The 20,661-nt window shown below is 36.5% G+C and overlaps 1 protein-coding gene across 1 annotated transcript in view; it reads left to right on the top strand.

The window, feature by feature from the left end:
- The window catches only part of noi (splicing factor 3a subunit 3 noi), a 251,677-nt gene extending 238,582 nt beyond the window's left edge, over positions 1-13,095 (top strand). Inside the window, exons 14-17 of the mRNA XM_090408813.1 lie at positions 2,225-2,335; positions 2,882-2,972; positions 9,586-9,641; positions 12,957-13,095. Of these exons, the coding sequence (XP_090264939.1) occupies positions 2,225-2,335; positions 2,882-2,972; positions 9,586-9,641; positions 12,957-13,034 (336 nt within the window). The 3' untranslated portion in view covers positions 13,035-13,095. The remainder of the gene's footprint in view (positions 1-2,224; positions 2,336-2,881; positions 2,973-9,585; positions 9,642-12,956) is intronic.
- Positions 13,096-20,661: the final 7,566 nt, after the last annotated feature.

Below are 20,661 nucleotides of genomic sequence, written 5' to 3'. Positions count from 1 at the left end.
GCCTGTGTGCACCTGCCTTTTTGTAAGTTCCTTTAGAAAATGGCAATGTGACATTGCCGAAATATCGGAAATATCTATTAAAGTATAATTTAATTTATATTCGGATCTACGTTGTTTCAATTCCCTAAGTTATTTAGAAATACATTTCTTAGGAAAGGTATGCTGTTATTACATTATGGAGGGAGGTCACTACCCAGACCGGTTTCAGCCTTTTTTGAGGCTTCATCAGTGAGTAGCTAGACCTAATACCAAAGTGTATAGCGAAAAGAACTTATGTACTCTGCGAACGAGTTTTCCAAACAGGTGCAACCATTAAGTTAAGTATAAAGAGCTAATACTTAATGGTTGCACCTGTTTAAAGAGCTAATAAGCTTCATTTCGGCAATGAAAGCTACTCACTGATGAAGCCTCAAAAAAGGCTGAAACCTGTCTGGGTAGTGACCTCCCTCCATAATGTAATAACAGCATACATTTACTAGGAAATATGTTTTTACATTATGGAAAATACCTCAGAATAGCGTTCTGAACTTCCCCCACCTTTGCAACGAGTTGCCCGGTATTGTACTACGTACTAGGATCACTTGCATTGGCTAACGCTAGTGTCACCGATACTTTATAGTTTACTATACTATATTCGGCAAGAAACTCTCTGATTCCGATCTTTGAGTTTCTTATTCGGTTTTAAAACTATGTGGGATTTAATATCCCCTTAATTTAAGTAATAAAAATCATACTACTTATTAAATCTTATAGTAGACTGTCACTACAGCAAACTCTGCGGTTGAAAGAAACTTCCATTACTATCATGTTCAGTATTTATTTTCTACTCTGCTTCCCCTTATGTCAGCTGCCTTTGTTAATGACTCAAAACATTCCTCCTCTTTTTATTTAGTAGAATCTTCTCTGGGACTATAGGCACAATGTCTCATAGTTCAATTCCTGTTTTTGAAATTGGCTCATATCAATACTTGAAATTGCCTACCAGCCATGTTTATTTTTATGTTTAATATTAAATATATAATATCTACTAGTTTCTATAACCACTATTTCTCAAATATAGAATCTCTCCTGTTTTTATCTTGGTTGTTACCAGTTATGTCAAAATGGTATTTTTTGGTATTAATGGAAAAGAGGCAGATCTGCCTCTTACCCTGCAAAAGCATCATGCCTCTGCTCTGTTCCCTGCAGCATTTTTCCTTCAGAGCTGTTGAATAAACTGCTGCTGTAAGAGTTTATCTTTTTTGAGATACTTGGTAAGGATTACACCATCCATATTCCAAAAAGAATGGCAAGAATCTTTCCTGCTGACGTTTGGATTTAGAACTTCTTTGGCTGTGGAGAGAACCTTTGTGTTTCCACTCCACTGATTGTTGTTTGGTCTCTGCATCATTAGTGATGAAGCTGTGTTTCATTAATAGTCACAATATGGGCCAAAAAAATTTGCACCTGATCTCAAAATGACCCAAAATCCCTTGAGATGGCCACACGTTTTCTCTCTTTCTGTTGGTTCAAACATTTGGATCTACTTTGCTGAGAGCTTCTGCATGTTCAGATGTTGGTGGATAATGACCCCAACTCGTTCCCTGAATATCCCCAGAGTCTTTGCAATGTTTTTGGCTGGTATTTGTATATCATCAAGGATCATGGCATGCACTGCATCAATATTTTCAGGTGTGATCGCTGTGGAAGGTCTTCCTGACCTGGGGCATCTGTTGTCTCAGGATGCCCAGTTTTAAACTTGCCCACCCATCTGGCAACTGTTGTATATGCTGGGACAAAGTCCGTCAGAAGCTGGGACAAAGACATGTCAGAAGTTCAAAACTTCTGACATGTCTTTTTATATATCCTAAAAGATCTACTTTCTATTTTTATATATCCTAAAAGATATTCTAAAAAGAACAATTATTATAATTTGATGAAACATGGGGGTTAAAGGGTTTTAAGATATGTGCTTTCTTATGGTTGTTTCTTATCAGTTGCCTTAATATCATTTCTGCATATTCTTGAACATCAAACACATATCTAATATTGAAAAAAGCCATTATTTCAATATGCATTATTTGCAGTTTCATTTATTCATGCAAATATTTAATACCCCTAAACTGAGAGATTTGAAGTCATGGTATACCATAGTGAGATGCATTTTGGTGGCTACTATTTAAATAGATGTAGTTGATAAAATAGTATTATAACTTCACACTTAATATTATGTTCTTTTTTGCAGCCTATCCCATACTGGCTATATAAGTTACATGGCCTGAATATTACGTACAGTTGTGAAATCTGTGGAAATTTTACCTACAAGGGACCTAAAGCATTTCAGAGACATTTTGCTGTAAGTTATTTATTGCACTTTACAATATCCTAAATGCTGCAGGTGTGTTGATATTATTTTTCATGTATGCTGAAATAACACTTTAGTGATTTATTAAGCTATTGGAGATTAACACAAGAGCGCAGTTTGTTCGCCAAGATGGTCGCTGACCTTCGATAGAAGATAGCACAATAAGAAGAAGAAGCTATTGGAATAGATCACTAAGATATTTTTCAGTGTGCAACTTTGTTAATATTGTTGGGATTTATTCAAAAACTGAATAATGATAATAATAGATTTTGACTTAATTTACTACTGTTCCTTAATCTTTCCTTGATATTGCTCTTAAGAATAGCTGTGAACTTCTTAGGGTTTGATTTGTTTTATGCAGTATCATGCACAATGAGATATTTTATGCCTTTGTTGTTTGTTTCCTCCTTTCTCAAAGCTTTACTAATTTTAGGTTCTATCAGGATCGAATACTGAATTTCAGGACTAAGCTGTTCACTTACAATAAATTTTGTTACTTTTAAAAATAACTCATTGTATCTGAAACTTTTTTTTTAGGAGTGGCGTCACGCACATGGCATGAGATGCCTTGGAATTCCAAATACTGCACATTTTGCTAATGTTACCCAGATTGAGGATGCCTTAGCATGTAAGTGATCTAAATTATATCCACGTATATATATTGTAAATCTTTCATGAAATAGATTGCCTGTTTATATGACAAACTGTGCACACATAAATTATATAATATATTTAGGAGTCAGTCTTTTTCATAATGGATCCAGAAGTTTGTTATTCTATATGGCATAGTAGATGAGGGACAAAATCTGTAAATTTTATCATGTGGATCACACCGTGAAAAGTTAACTTGTGGTACATTAATCAGTGAGTGGAGTCGGTTGATTATCTGGAAACTCTGCTCTAGAGATGATACTTTTATCACTTCAGGCTTCCAGCAAGCAGATTGGTGGGCTCACCCTTCTTATCCATAATTTCATTAGACATCAGCCATGTGATCATATGATTAGTCATAACTTTGGTGATGTGTTCACATGAATTTTTACCAGGCGGCCCTATGCTAGGCTTTTCTAAATTGAAGCCTCAATTCTCTGGCAACAGTAATAATAGTAGAAGGAGAGTATCTACAATGGGAAGGTGGCAAACCCTCAGAGAAATGGTTGGTCAGCCATATCTCTTTCCCAGGTACTTTTTCCTCTTTTACTATTTTGAGAATTTCTATTCTTCTCCCCCCCCCCCCCCCCATAGAATTTCATCTGTATTTAACCTCTCTACTGGCCAAGGTAGATGAAATAGTGAGACCAACTTGCCTTCTTATCCATGTTATTCAATAGGTGTTACGGAATCGTATCCAGATTTATCTGGACGTATATATATGTCCTGGCTGTTTGGGGTGTTAATCTTTCTTTTGTTACTGCTATTAAGTCTTAAAAATCCTTTCTAGGATCCATGTGTTTATCTGCCTTTCAGTATATGAGATTTTACTCTCAGAAGTCTCCTGTAAACCCATCTCACAAACAGCTGTCATTTTCCTGTCAAACTTCTTTAGGTTCCATGTTTCACATTCATAAGTTTCAACTGAAAAAAAAAAAAAAAAAAACCAGCAGGATACAAAAATCATCAGTTTTGTTCCTTTAGTGATAATTATATCTTTCCTGACTAACTAGGTCTCTGACTGTTGTCCTAGTAATTCCTAATCTTATTCTGGTGTCTTCTGAATAGCATTTCTTTACATTGTGATGAATCTCAGATTTTCAGATTTGCTGACCACCTCAATTATTCCTTGATTAAGGTTTGCCTCCTGTCTTCAGCTCATCCAGTGCTAAAAGCATGTTGTCCTCATTGTAGATGCTGACTAGGTAAGAAGTAGGCATCTTTGCATAATTCCCATGTCCACTTGATCCATTCAGTTGAACCTACACCTATCCTTGCTGTGGCCTCTTGCTCACTGTACAAGTTAGCTGTCAATCTGATTATGTGTTGAAGAAAGCCCATTACTTTCATTTCCCTACAATTTTATTGTCTTACAATTTCACAAGTTGAACATGGTCAAAAGCTTTTGAGCAGACTAAATTCTATGCTTCTTGATGGTCTGATTTCTTGTACCCTTTATTTTCCTGAAACCTGTCTTTTCCTCAGGCATCCTATTCTTGATTTGGACTCAATCATCTTTAGAATCATTTTTAGTATAATCTTGCTTGCATGAAAGATTAAGCTAGTAGTTCTATAATTCTTGCAATCCTTCATATCTTCCTTGTGCAGTAGTATGATCTCTTTCAGTCTTTAGTCTCTTGCTCCCATATTCTTAAAATCAATCTATGAAACACTCTTATCTCCTGTGGCCTTAATTACCTCTGCCTGGATTCTATCTGCACTTGGTGGCTTGTTGTTATCATTCTTAACTGCTCCTTGAACTTAATAAATGGTTCCTTCTCAAAATCTACCTGAAGAAGTCTCTTTCAAATTTCCCTTACCATTTGTACAGTAATTTTTTCTTCCATTAGTACTTTCCCATTCTTGTCCTGATAATATTCAAATTGGACGTAAACTTGTGCTTAAGCTCACAAACTAGCCCAGACATTGTTTTGTAATTATGCCCCCTCATCTGGTACTCTATATCTTAATACTTCTTACAAATGCTAGAAGTAAGTATTAATAATAACCAACCTGTTAGTCTGGAAAAATTCCAACATCACACCTTTTTTCATAGGTGTGATGTTTCCCTAAAAACATCACACCTGTGACAAAACCTGCAACATCCAATTCTGTCATACTCTTTCTCACCTTTGTATTGAAGTCTCCTAGAATGAAGAGAATATCTCTCCTTGGCAGGCTATCTATGACAGTCTAGATTTTCATAGAACTCCTCACTTTCTCCATCAGATGCAGGGTGTATATAAACCACCACAATTAACATTGGTAGAATGAACCATGAATCTAATAAAAGTATCCTGTCATCATTTGTTGGCTTCTAATGTAGAAGGGGGTGACTTTTCCTCAATACCACAGCTATTCCATGGTGCCTTGAACCGCCCTCTCCCCCCATCCCAAATAAGCAACTAGCTTACCATCGTGCCTTTGAAAATGTCCTTCTCTGTTCCAGGGTTTCTAAAATTCCAAGATACCACCAGTTACTCTCTCTCTCTCCCCCCCTCCATATATAGACATACATGTAAAAGATTGATAAATGAAGAACATGATTGGAATAAATAAGTGAAAAATGTAAAAATATGTAAATCTTATAGTAAAAATGCATTAAGATGCAGAGACTCCTGTTCATTATATATATAAAACTAAGCTCCTGTATTCATGCATGCATGGAAGATGTCATTTGGGAGATTTTAAATCTCACCTTAGAAATAATTGAGAATGAAGAGCAAAGTGCATTTATGCAAATGAACACAAAACATAAGATGTAAATTGGTTATAACCTCTCCTTAAACCATCAAGATAGATTTACCAGGACATTTATACTGTGTTTCACAGACCATGACAACATCCTTCTTATTACTCAACACATTCCTACTGGATCTAAACTTGTGAACTAATCTGTTCATTGCAGGCCTACTGGGAGTGTGCTCATATTTCTCTTGAAATTCACACTAACTTATATATATCATTGATATCTACACATGAAAGGCTATAAGATCTAAAGCACATTGGTGCCTGTGTGGGCAAGAGGAATAGAAGAAAGAAGGAATCTGTTCACATTTTGCTTGAACAGCTGAAGGTTGTAATCTTTGGGGAAGGTAGAGTGGGAGAGACTGTTCCAAAGGACAGAAGTAGATGGAATGAAAGAGGAGGCAGTGAAGTTGGTTCGGTGAGTTTCAAGATGGACTGTAAAAGGGTGTTTGTTAGAAGTGGCTCTTGTTTTAATGATTTTGGAGGAGAGTGGAGGAATAATAGTGACCAATTCAGCAGAGCACCATCCATGAAAGTATCTCTAGAATAGGCACAAGGCAAAAACTGAATGTCTGTGAAGGAATTGAAGTGGGTATGTGTGAGAAAGAGGGATCATTAATTAGCTGGATTGCCCTCTTCTGGATAGAATCAAGCAATCTTGGAGAGGATTTTGGTGTGCACCACTCCAAACATGGGAGCAATATTCCATGGCTGGATGGATTTGGGATTTGTATAGAGTTAGCAGCTGCGAAGGTATGTGAAAAAGTACACCAATATTTTTGGCTGCTGCAGAAGCTATATTTGAGATGTGGTTGTGCCAAAAAAGATCGGAGGTACAGCTCAGTCCAGAAAGAGAAATCTGATCATGTTTGGATATCTCAGTATTAGTGAAGATGTGAGCTCTTTCTTGCAAGAGATCAGACTGGACTGAGTTTTTGTGGCATTGAAGTTTACAGTGTTGTCCCAGTGGGATATAGCCAGGAGATCTGAGTTCATGGTAGATCTTGAGGATTCTAATACTTAAGCACTACAAAGTTTGTTGAACAAAGAGAAGGAATGGAGTGTACTGCCATCGGCAAAACTATGAATAGGATTGGAAGTCTGTGGGAGGAGGAAGATATACAAGAGGAAGAGAGTGGATGAAAGAATAGAACCCTGGTGTATTCCTGCATTGGTGGGGAAATCTGAGGAGTGTAAACCTTCCACCATGACAGGTAGTGAGTGACAAGTGAGAAGGTTGCAATCCAGATTCAGATTGAGGAAGGTAGACCATAGAATGGCAGTTTGTTAAGTAGGCCTCTGTGCCAAATCTGATCAAGTGTTCGATTTGAATGGGTTTGTCATCAAATGTTGAGAGCAACCACGTGAGTTTCTCTAAATTTCTCCATGGCCTGAGTTTAGAGGGGGGGGGTGAAAGCATGATCACCTGTAAATTGCAAGTGGCGAAATCCATACTGCTGGTCACTAATTCTCCATAATTTTAGAGAGAACAGAAGTGAGAGCATTTGGATGGTAGTTTGTTGGTTGACTTTTATACCTTTCTTTTGGATGGGCTGGATGTGGACCTGTTTCCATGTTGTAGGGTAGATGCCAGTTGAATAGGATAGATTGAAGAGGCGATACAGGATATGTATTAATTCTGGGGCACAATTTTTTAACACAATAGTGGGATACATCAGGACCCGATGCCTTGTTTGTGTTCAGGTTATTGAGAATTCTTTGGATTTCTTTTTGTCAGAAGACTATGGGTGACATGAGGTGGGGGGGGGGGGGGAGAACTTTGCCAAGGACATCAATGCATGAATTTGAAGAGAAGACTGATTCCAGTAAGTTGGACTTGTCTTTGGGTGAGGTAACTACAGTATCATCCAGATGTGAGAGTGGTGTGAAACCTGGGTGGGTAGACGTTGCACTCAATGGCCTTGGAAAGGGACAAGAAGGAGTGACTGCCATTTGGGCAGGAGGTGAGTTTGCCTCATTTGGCTCTTTTCAAAGTCTGATATGGACTTGGTGATGATTCTTTTACAACGGCTGTGAGCTTTAGTATAGGCAGAGTAGGCAGCTGGAGTTTTGGTCTTGACCCATCTGTGGTAAGCAGAGATTTTTTTCTTTTACACCATTGGCACACTTTTTTGAGAACCAAGGCTTTGGATGGTGGCTGAGAATTTGGAGTGGAATAAGGGATGAAAGCCTTCATTCTGGTGAGGATGATTTCTATTATTCAGTCTGAGCAGGTGTTTTGATCAGAAGAACTGAAGCAGTAGTCAGACCATTGGAAGCAGGAATAGAAGTCGCAGAGGTCCTCCCATTGGCACCCTTGTAGTGCCAAATGACACAAGACTGTGAATTGGTGAATGAGAGTTGTTCTGTGGCAAAAGAGACTTGTATGAGGATCTGAGTTATCAAGAGGAGAACCAATAACTACAGTATACCTGCGAGGGGAGCTTGATGGAAGAGGTCAAGTGTGTGTTGGCTAATTGGAAGGGATTGTCAGGTATTCTGGTTGGAAGATTGATGATCTGAGATAGGTCATTGCTGATGGCAAACAGTTTGGCATCCATGCCTGCTTGATCAGTGAAAAGAAGGGGAGCTGGTATGAGTTGTGGACATTGAAGTCCCCAAGAAGGATGACCTCACTATTGGGGTATTTCGACTGCAGAAAGTCAAGCTTTAGTGAGAGGTAGTTATAGAGGTCAGAGTGGTTGACTTTGGAGAGCTATAGAGAGAGCATATGAAAAGGGCAAGTTGATTTTGTAGAGAAATTTTGAGTCAAAGCAGATATAACAGTCGGAATTCAAGGATTTGCAGTCTCTGGCATGGTATGTTGGTTCTGGTGAATGCACAATTACCACCTTTTTGCCAGAAAGAGCTGTGTAATGTATAGTTTGGGTAGTCAGTGAGGTGGACAGTCACTGTTGAGATTGCCAGTTGGGATTCTGATAAAGAATAGTATTTCTGGTTAGATGATTGTAGGTGGTGTGCACATTGTTTCTTGCTGTTTAGGCCACTGATGTTGGTGAAGTGCATGTGGAAACTTTTTTTTTTTGGTAAGAATTAATGTTGGTGAGTTGTTTGGTTGAGTTTCTGTTGTTTTTTTAAACTATTTTTTTGTTGGAGAATATTTGGTGAGGAAGAGATAAAGAGGAAGCGGGGTATGCAGTGATAGGTAAAAGACTTGCAAATATACCACACAGGAATAGAAGTCTGAATAGAAAATTTTTTCACTACTACAAATTCTTGATGTTCTGTTGATATTGATATGCCATTTGTTTAGTATTTATTTCATAAGCTGTTGTTTAAGGTAGCACATTCTTATATGGCATGTGCTAGATTTAATACATGTTGAACATAGTTTTATATTGTGCATTTGGTAAATAATTTTTTTTTATGTGGCTCTCACCCATGAAATATTTTAATAAACCTAAAGTACATTAGTGCCATGTGTGGACAAATGATTTCTTTTTCTATTTTATTAATTTCACCTTTTTTTATATGGTTTGGAAACTTCTCCAGAGACGAAACATGGAAAATTTTCAAGCCACTTCAGGTCTCCAATAAAATAAAAAGAATGGTCTCTCACTGGGTCATGAATTTCAGTATGAGTTTCCCACCTAAAGCAATCACAAACATCCATACCCACAACAGGATTCGAACTTGTGGCCTGTTGGTTGGAGAGCAGATATGCTGCTCAGTCAAGCAGGCTGGCAAGTTATAGCAGTATATAATATAAAATCAAGTAATTTTTTATATTAATATGAATAAAGGTGTAACTGCAAAGTTTGGAATTTAAACTTATAATTATGTTTGTAATGGATTTAATTTTCTCCCCTCCCCAATTTCAGTATGGCAAAAGCTCAAAGAACAGAAGCAGAAGGAGCGATTTCTTTCTAATAATGAAGTAAGTAATTTTAATAGATTTACTATAAATAAACTGAAAAATTCTAATAACATTAGAGTGGATTTTAATTACCAATAAAATATATATTATTAGCAATAACAGCATTCTCTTACTTGTCAAAATATTTATTCCTTTCTTGTATATACTTGCACAAAATTTATACAAGTGCAATTCATAATTTTTGGTATTGACTTTTTGGAGGGCTGCTACATCTTTTACATGGTGATATTATCTCAATGGTTGTGATTGGCAGAAAGGGGAGGGAGCTCACAGGATTCTACAGTCAGCAGTTAGTGTAAATTATTAAGTTTCTTTTTTGACAGGTTCACATTGAGTTATCATAGAACAGAGTTTGCATGAATTATTAATTATAAGCACAAACACATGATCCTGAAAAGAAATAGGAAATTATATATTGGAAGAGCAAATCTTGGCTACTGCTGGAGAGGAGGACCAATGGTCATCATACTCTTCCCTTACCCCTCCTCACCTTCACGTAGTGCAGCCCATTAGCAGGTATCTACTGAGTACTGAATGAACAAGGATGGGCTGGCAATTTGGGACTTGCCAACCAAATTATACTTTTTATGCATAAATTTTTATGTACTTTTTATGCACAAATGCATATGATGGTAATATGAGATTTCATGCTGGCTGGGGGCATCGCCTGGTTAAACAAGATCCCCCCACTGTTTGCATCAGGGAACCAGAGCGAACAGTGAAAAGTCAGGTACTGGAACAAACTCCAACTCAACATCTAGAAGAAGAATAAACTCAGCACTGGAAGAACTGAAGATGGGAACCATCAACACACAGGGTGTCCCAGAATTAGCTATCTATTTCAGTGAAACAGGACGAATTTTTTAAAAACTCATGTTTAATATGTGTTATAAATGTAAAAATTTCTAAATTATTTCATAATTTTATTTTCATCTCCTTTCAGAACCCTAATAACATATCGAAGACAACAGTTCATAGAATCTTGCATTCGACACTGATGAAAAAGGCTTATCACATTCAGGTACTGCAAGGTGTAAGGTGTGTGCAGAATTTCTGGATCAGACTGAAAACGGAGGTTTATTGGATAACATCTTATTCAGTGATAAGGTGATTTTCCACATGAGTGGTAAAGTCAATCGACACAATTGTCATATCTGGTCTAATGAAAAACCATCTGAAGTCATAGAATGGCAAAGAGACTCTCCAAAAGTTGTGGTTTGGAATGACTAAATCCAAAATTTATGGTCCATTCTTCTTTCGAGAAGCATCTATTACAGGTACTGTCTACTTTGAAATGCTTCAGCAGTTTCTTGAACCACAGCTTCTTGATAATATTGTGTTTCAACAATATGGAGCACCATGTCATTGTGCACTAATTGTCCGAGAATACCGCAACAGATGCTTTCCAAATCGGTGGATTGGACTTGTTGACCTTGGCCTCCGCATTCTCTGGATTTATCACCCCTAGATTTCTCTTTGTATGGGGCTTCATAAAAACAAAGGTTTATTGCCAAAAGATCAATAGCTTAGCTGAACTTAAAGAATGCATTCAGTTGGCAGTGCAGGACATAACTCCTGAAATGCTTCAAAATGTGTTTCACAATGGATAGATAGATTTGAAATTTTCTGGGATACAGACAGAGCATATGTTGAAATTTCTCAATAAAGCTTTGACTTAGATTTATAAATCATATCTGTTTTTGTATCATAATTAGGTAATAAATATAAAATTACGTCGGTTTTTAATAGATTTGTCTGATTTCATAGAAATAGATAGCTAATTCTGGGACACCCTGTATAAGGAGTATTAATGGAAAGGAAAATGGGGTGCTTAAAGGTCAAAGCTGTATAACTGAGAGGAGAACTCCACATAGCCTTTAAAGGAATGTGGAGAACCAGGGATTCTGACCTAATGTCCAATCCTCACCCTCTCGTGGTGTACCCTGTTAAGTGTCTACTTGTACGGATATCTGTATGGATCACATTATGAAGTAAAGTGGTATTAAACATGATATCAAAATTAGAGATGGTAATGTCAGCTCTTCTTTACAAACGAGGATGTGTTGGCAGTTTGGGATTTAGCCAACCAAATTGTATTCTTATTGGCTTAAACAACAATGTAAAATGATGGTACAACATGATAGAATTTCATGCTTGCTGGGTTGGCAGTTACTGGAACAAACCCTGAAACACATCCCAACTCAACATCACCAGAGTTCAAGATCGGTACTGTCGACTAAGAAGCCTGAATGGCAAAAAAAATGGAACTGGATAAGTATCAGCTCAACATAATAGAGGTAACTGAAACAAGAAACACAAAAACTTCTTTGATTCCTTTTACAGTACTTTTCTCTATTTCTAAGATTTTTCAGTAGCCTCCATAACATTTTGCCATGTTGATATTTATCTTCAATATTCTTGCTGAAGTCTTCCCATGACTTTTTAAGCTACTTTTTACACATAACTTAGCTCTCATACATTTTTCTCTGAATTCTTTTAGTGTATCTGCTGATGTATTTGTTAGGAACTTTTGGTTCCTAACAAATACGTGGATTTGTTAGGAATCAAATCTATCCTTGCAGATAACTTGCCAAATACCTCTTTAGCTGAATCAAAGAATGTCTTTTTCAGAGTTTGCCACTGAGACTTCAAGGTTTGGTTCTTGTACTGTTTCCTTTTTTCTTCAATAATATTTGTATAGTTTAGTCTGTGGTTTACCTTGAAAAGCTGCTCAGCTTGAATACTTTTTTCAAAAACTTTCTTTTACATACTGTCCTTTCCAATGTGATATCCTTTTTTATCCTGCTTAAAACTAAGTGATGGTCACTTCCAATTTCAAATCCTCTGTTGACTCTTGTATCCTGAACCAGCATGAAGATAAATTAGTTATAAAAAAAATAGTTAATGCTTCTAATCGAAAAATTAGTGCTCTATAAAACCAGGTTTAATGAGAAAGGGCTATTTAAGATGTCAACGGCTTTAAAAATTTGTTCCGTCCTAAATTGTCAGCCTGTATCAAAAGTTTGTAAATCTTTATTTCAGATTCATAAGCAAAAGCCAAATATGCTCATGTTCCAGAAATGACTGTATAACATAGTTCTGTATTTGTTTTTCTTGCCATCATTTTTATTATATAGTATTATATAGTCTGTTAATCCTTGAAGATGTACATTATGCTATGTACATCTTCATTGTTAAAAACTAGTTATCTATTTTTTTTTTACTAAAAAGTTTTAAGATGTATGATATATATCATATAAGTTGTCTGTTATTCTGGGTTATCTTCAAGGTTTATTTAGTTTCTGTTTATTTTAGGAAGAGTATGAAGATAGCCAGGGCAATGTGGTGAATAAAAAAACATTTGAGGATTTAAAAAGACAAGGATTGCTGTGAAGATTTTTTTGCACCATTTCTGTTTTGTGTAATCTGTAAAAAATAAAGTGTTTGTTTATTATGGGCTGCTTATTTTTATACATAACTGTAAAGAATTTGCAGTTTTGATTATATATAGTGCCACCTAAGGCAAATTTTTTTTTTTTTTTTCCGGGATGTGTGGGAGAAATGAGGCTTAAATGGGTGTTGTCAGAGCTCATGACTAATGCCAGTTACTAGATGATTTAGTCCTTTAGACTCTTAAATTTTTCAGTGTTGCCAGTATTTTGAAATTATTACATTGTGATACATTCTGCATAAATTGCTCAATCAAATTTGTATGCCATAAAATGTGCAGAACTCTTTATCGAACTGCTCTTCCCACCTGCTGACAGAAATGGAATGGACATAGATGAACATACTCTTCTAGTAGTGATCTAAAGTAACCATGAAAAGTTTGGTTGAATGCATTTAAAATTCCTACACTTAACATAAGAGAATACATACTGATGAATATAAGTACTGTTTCTGTGTATTAAAGTAGGATAATATTTTTCCTTGGGCAGGTTATGGTGAACATGAAAGACTAAGCATTGGTCTAAGTGAGAAATTGCTGATCTCTTGAAATTTTATATAGTCAGTCCTTAAGAGTTTATGTTGAGAGTTGACAATATATATAAAATTCCATGAGAATAGTTTGTTATTCGTCCTTTAGCATAATATGGATGCTAAGAAACTTGAGTCTAGGAGACTTTTCTGTTGTGTGTTAAAGTGGTTGAATTTACTATAGGTGTTTAGTATGGTAAGAGTTGACTGTATAAGATTTGTATCATATCACCACAGTCTAGTTAAAAAACCTACCCAAAGTATATCCCCATTTCATGCTGTATACTGTACTCTGTAAACCAGGGATTCTCAACCTATGGTACGCGTACCACTGGTGGTACGTGAGCCACTGCCGGGTGGTATGAAAACATATTTGCTTACTGGTACATCTAATTTCTTGAATTCAATATAGTGGTACACCACTGGAAAAGGTTGAGAATCCCTGCTCTAAACCATTCTTAGTTTTTTATGGTGCAAATGTATCATTATAGGCATGTACATGATCAGACAGAGCCACAGTTATGCTTGTGAGATTACATGACCAAGACATGCAGCACATGGCTCTTTACACAAAGGATTTCCCAGATTGTGAAACAAGTCTGCTGCCAGTTTGAACCACAGAGATAGAGACATTATCAATTAGCAAGAATTTTATCAGACCATATAACTTTCATAAGATCAGTGATCATCATACTCATTTTTACTAACATACTAAAAGTGCTATTGCTGCCTTCAGCAGTCCCACAAATGTTACTCTCTAGAAGTCACTAAAATCACTTATGATGTTTATGGCAGTACAGAGTACAAAAGAATTCATTTTCTCATGTTCCCCTTATGTGTTAGGTTGAACGGCTTGTTATAATCAAGTAATGTGGCTTCATGGAAACCACATTACCTGAATATGATACTGCCTCACTTGTAGTTGAAAAGCACTTCACATAATGAATGGAATTTTAATCCAAGTAAAAAAAAAAAAAAAAAACATTCATTATTGTAGACGTGGAGGCTGTGTAATACCCACATACTTCCACATATATATGGAGATATGTATTTCAAATGTAAAAATTTCTTTAAAAGCCTCCATAGCAAACAGTGCACTTTGGTTGGAAAAGACTCCAATCCCATTTGAGTCTTTTCTTCTTACAAAACAGAAAACAGATAGACATACTTGACTATTAGATAGGATTAATCCATATCAGACCATCAATTAGGTTTCTATAAAGCCAAGAGTTTCTTGACCAAGATAGGCCATTAAGCCTAATATGTAAAGGAAGAAAGTTTTAATTGCGATGGGGGGGGGGGCAAATATAGCAGCAAATGAATATTGTGAAAAACATCTTGGACTGGAAAGTTATTTTTATTTGGAAATGAGTGTAGCTCAACTTACATTCAGCCTGAAGCCACATTGGTTTTAATTCTAACTTTTCTAAGAAAGTCACTTTTAATGCAAGGGATAGACAGAAACTGACAGTTTTCTACCCAGCCACCTGTTCAGGAAATGAGTTTCTGAAGTTTATCATATAATGTTTCCAAAATGTGGGAAAGCCTCATCTAATTGAATAACAGTACAACATGACAAAATTTCATGCCAGCTGGGGCGTTTCCTGGTTAAACAAGGCCCCCGTTGTTTTCGTCAGGGAACCAGGGCGAACAACGAAAAGTCAGCTACTGGAACAAATCTGAAAACAAACCCCAACTCAACATCACCAGAGTTAAAGATCGGTACTATCAACGTAAGAAGCCTGAATGGCAAAGAAATGGAGCTAGCTGAGGAATTAGATAAGTACCAGATCGACATAATAGGGGTGACTGAAACAAAAAAGACCAAAACTGGTGAGATCTTTCTGAGCAATAAATACAAATTGTTATATTCAGGCAATGACAATCAAGGAAAAGAAGGAGTAGCCATAGTATTCAACACAAAATACGAGGCTAATCTTCTTGAATGGCAGTCAGTCTCAAGTAGAGTAATGTGGGCAAATATGAGAATGGGGAACTGGACAATGAGACTTATTTGTGCCTATAGTCCCACAGAAGGTTCTACTAAGGTAGAAGTGGAGGAATTTTTTGAGGCTTTAGAAAAAGCAACTGACACATTGAAAAACGAAAAGTTGGTCCTTGTTGGGGATCTAAATAGCAGAGTAGGAAATGATTGTGAGACATACAAAAATATTTTGGGAAAATTTGGAGAAAAGAGCAAAGCTAATAATAATGGCAAATATCTGTTGGATTTCTGCTCAGGACATGGACTGGTTATTACTAACACCATGTTTCAACATAAAACTGTGCACAAATTCACATGGAAAGAAGAGGCAAGGAATAAGAAAAGTCTCATTGACTATGTTATTGTTGATAATGATGTTTTCTTCCTGATGCAGGACAACAGAGTGTACAGAGGATTTGAAATTGGAAGTGATCACTATTTCGTCTTGAGCAGGATAAAATTGAATTCCATATTGAAAAGAATAACATGTAAAAAAGTTTTAAAATGAATAAAAGTTGAGCAGCTCTCAGATGTGAACTGTAGACTGAATGAAATACACAAAGATTATTGAAGAAAAAATGAAAGAGTTTGAGAATAGGAATCAAACCTTGGAGATTCAGTGGCAAGCCTTGAAGAAAGCTCTGATTGATTCAGCTAGAGAGGCATGTGGTGAAGTTGTCTGCAAGGATAGAAAAATTAGAGCTCCATGGTGGACACAGGAAGTTAAAGAGGCAGTGAAGGAAAAGAAGAAAGCATATCAAAAGTTCCTGGCAAATAGTCAGCTTGTGCTCTTAGAGAATACAGAGACAAATGCAAGAATGCTAAACACTGTGTAAAACTAGCTAAACAAAAGTCATGGGAGGACTTTGGCAAGAATATAGAAAATAAATATCAAGAAGGTGGCAAAATATTCTGGAGGTTGTTGAAGAAGTTTAGGAATGTAGGAAAGAGTGCTGTAAAAGGAGGTAGAGATGATAAAGGTGACATGAAAACATGAGAAAAAGATATCCTTGAAGTATGGAGTAATTACTTTGAAAAACTGCTAAATGAAACAAGCAGTGAATTCCCAATGATTGGAGTAGAGCTGTCATAGTACCCATATATAAAAAGGGAAATAAAACTGAATGTGAGAATTACAGCGGTATTTCCCTACTGACTGTTCCTGGCAAGGTCTATGCAAGTATACTTGAGAAACGGTTGAGAAGAGTTATGGAAGAAAAGCTTGGTGAAGAACAAGCTGGATTCAGGCCAAATAGAGGCTGTCAGGATCAGATCTTCACTTTATGACAAATAGTCAAGAAAGCAATGGAATATAACAAAGATCTGTATTTAAGTTTTCTCGATCTGGAAAAGGCATATGCCAAGGTGCCAAGAGAGAGCTATTCAATATGCTACAGTTATATGGTGTCAATGGGGCATTATATCAAGCAATACTTAGTCTTTATTTGAGTTGTGAGTCAGCAGTTAAAATTGAAGGAAGTACAGGAAGATGGTTTAATGTTAAATGTGGTGTGAGACAAGGATGTACATTATCCCCTCTGTTATTCATTATCTGTATGGATCACATTATGAAGTAAAGTGGTGTTAAACATGATATCAAAATTAGAGATGGTAATGTCAGCTCTTTGCTTTATGCGGACTATGTTATACTTCTAAATAAATCTGCTACAAGTCTGCTAGATTCCTTGACTAAATTGAATAACTGTTGTAATAGATATGGTATGAAGGTCAGCAATAAAAAGACAGACAATGAAAATAGGCAGAATAATTGAAAATGTCAACTGTGTTGTGAATGGAGAACCTGTGGAACAAGTAAAATATTTCAGCTACTTAGGCACGATTTTTAGTGAAGATGGTAAATTAAATATGGAAATAGAAAACAGAATCAACAAAGCTGGTATGTGATAGGCAGTCAATTGAATAAATTCATATGGAATAAGAGAGAAATTAGTTGGAATGCTAAATTAGCTTTCATATACAGGACAATGTTCAAACCAGTTTTAACTTATGGATCTGAGAGCTGGGTCAGAGGTAAAACACTTGACCAAAGACTAGAGACCGCAGATATGAGAGGTCCTGAGAAAGATTATATGATGAACAGATGGCATAAAATGGCAATATCATATTAAAAACGAAGATATTAGAAAAGAACTTGACATTGTTAGCATCCAGGAATGCGTTAGCAGAGCTAATCTCATGTGGTATAGTCACTTAAACAGAATGGGCGAAGAAAGATTAGCAAAACAAGTGTTCTCTGCCAGGTTGCAGGAAAACGACCCAGAGGAAGACCAAGATATAGGTGGATTGATACGGTAAAAAGTGGCTTAGACAATAGAAATATAAGATCTGATAATGTTGGAGTCTTGACAAGTAACAGACTGATTTGGAGGAAAATTGTAGATAGGAAGTTAGTAATGATGTAATTTTTTTCATGTAGTACTATCATATCCTGTATACCCCTCGAGGGTACATGGCAGGAATTTGATGATGATGATATAATTTTTGACATTAAATAAATAATAAAATCATCTCTCACTATTAGACTCATAGGGACCACAGAAATAATTTGTTATGATGGATTGCTTGCTATAATTATACCAAAATATTTCTAAAATGGGCCAGCACCCATCATGTATGTTGCTGGTTTATTATATATACCTAGACTAGCCATAAAAACTTTATAACTTGAATAGTGCATAAACCTTTAATCTATCAGTAAATCATTTACAGCTTTCAGCACATACCACCAAGATTAGGCAGTATGTGTATAATATGTACAGCAGCACTCAATGTTTGAAATGTCCTCTTGCCTTTACATGTGCTTGAAGTCTGTGAGGCAACATATCAATGATGGCATGCACAGCTTCCAAAGGAAAAGCTGCCACTGCTTGCTCCAAATCCACCTTCAGCCAGGCGATGCTAGGGGTGTCATTTCTTGCAGGTTACTTCTCTCAAGCTCTGACCACAATTTGAAGTCCAACAGTTTCAGATTGGGACTTCCAGCTGGTCAATCAGATGGTAATATGTGGTCAGGCACATTCGCCTCGAACCACTGTTGTGTGGTCCTCACCTTGTGTGCAAGGGCAGAGTCCTATTGGAAAGTCTCAACTCCCTACCACAAAACAAGGTGTTGTTCACGGGATGTACCACAAGTTACAGCACAGTGCCTTCATAAACTTTGGTGAAGGTTTTGACTGCCTTTCTCACAAAAATGCAACTTGGGTATCCCCTGATATGTCACCCCCACCAAACCACCACTGATGCAGGATGATGACCTCTTTGAATCTTGGGTGATATGCAACCATTCGGGGCATCTACCCGATTGTTTTGGCATTTAAATGGCTCTTCAGTGGTGAAAATCTTCTCATCTGCAAAGAGGGTATCTCTATGTCTGTTGTTCATATAAAAGTGCCTTTGATTTTATCACCCTCTCGCATAAGTTGCGGTGTTAGGAAGTGTCCAGTAGAACAACAATAGGCTCTCGCCTTAGGTTATCAGTTAGTATATGTGATTATCATACTTTGTGAAATGTTCATCTCTCACAACATCACTTTCTGTGTTCTCACCGGATTACAGCAGAGGCATACCTTCATAGTCTTCACAAGCTGTTGTGTCCTAACTAGCATAGTTGACCTGTTCTTTTTGGCAGTCAGATATGTCTTCTCTATTGTTATAACAGTTAATAGTCCAATATGCAAACATCCTTCTCATCCTGGGGGTTTTTGGTCTATAGTTGGCTGCATTCCAACCTCGTGAAGTGTTGTTACATCTACACGTATCTCATAATCTGTTAACTCATATAGCTAGACAACTCTCTCTACTGATAAACACTCAAATCTTGACTGCACACAGTGCCACGAATGAAACTGAACTCATGTAATTTTGTGGGCAGTGTGTCTTTGTAAATTTACTAATTTGCAGAAATTGTGACAGTAAATGTTGTGAATGTTGCTACATCTGAAAATATAACTGTGTTGAAGAAATTCTCTTTTGCCATCATTTTTTCAAGAGGATGTCCTCTTGACTTCCATTTCTAAACATTTCCAGCTTCTTTAAATTAATTACACTTGATGAATCTCTCTGGCTAATTTTTTCATTGCACAAGATAAAACTCACTGTTTTTCCCTATTAAATTGTCACCATGTACTGTAATCAGTACATGTGTATGAGCATGAATCTCTGAGTAAGGAACAACAAACTTATGTTGGGTAACTATCAACAATTGAGCTTTAAAAAATTGCATTTAAAATACTTTCCCTGGTTGAAAACCTGTATATTTCATTTATACATGTACTTTTATATGCAAGAGTAGCTTGCTTTGTAAATTTACTAAGAATCAAGACCAGCAGTAGATGAAATAAAAAAGAAAAAGAAGTAGATTTGAAGGTAGAATATGAATGAATCTTGATCAACAGCTGCTTATTAGTCATTTATGGCACACTGAGAGGATTGCAGTTCAACTATTTTTTGTTTAGATTATTTTCTCATTAACTCAGTACAAAAAGAATATGGAGGTCTTCCAGAGCCATAGAAGTAGAAGGAATAAAAGAGGACAAGAAGTTGGTTTAGTAGGTTTGAAGCAGGACTGTGAATGAATGTTAACTAACAGCTTCTTATAATTTTAAAGAAAAATTATGGAAGCTATTTCAGCAAAAAAGAAAAGCAGCATCAGTTAAATGTCTGTGAGAAAGATTGCCCTATTCTTAATAACACTAAACAATTTTTATAAAGTTGTTGATGCACTACCACAAATCAGTATTCTTAGGGTCAGGAAGATTTGGGATTTTTATAGGTTGTCATCTATGAAGGTGAGATATAATATCCTAATGGAGGAGGGGGGAGAAGAAAAAAAATCAGAGCAGAAGAAGCTACAGAAGATTATTATGATTATTACTATGTGACATCTCCAAGGAGTCCATGGACTCATTGCAGGACTTGCTAAGATTGCTTATTAAGAGAGAGATGTGATCTTGAAAGGAGGGCTAGGTATAATCAGATTTAAGAGGAGATGAAGTGAAATCTTGTAACAAGGAGAGAGGACTATTTTGTAGCATTGAA

Source organism: Typopeltis vanoorti, chromosome 19 (genome assembly GCF_054136105.1).
Source record: "Typopeltis vanoorti isolate ZY-2024b chromosome 19, IOZ_Tvanoo_1.0, whole genome shotgun sequence".
Lineage (NCBI taxonomy): Eukaryota > Metazoa > Arthropoda > Arachnida > Uropygi > Thelyphonidae > Typopeltis > Typopeltis vanoorti.
The sequence above is the reverse complement of the archived record's forward strand: the minus strand, read 5'-3'. Positions and strand labels throughout refer to the sequence as shown.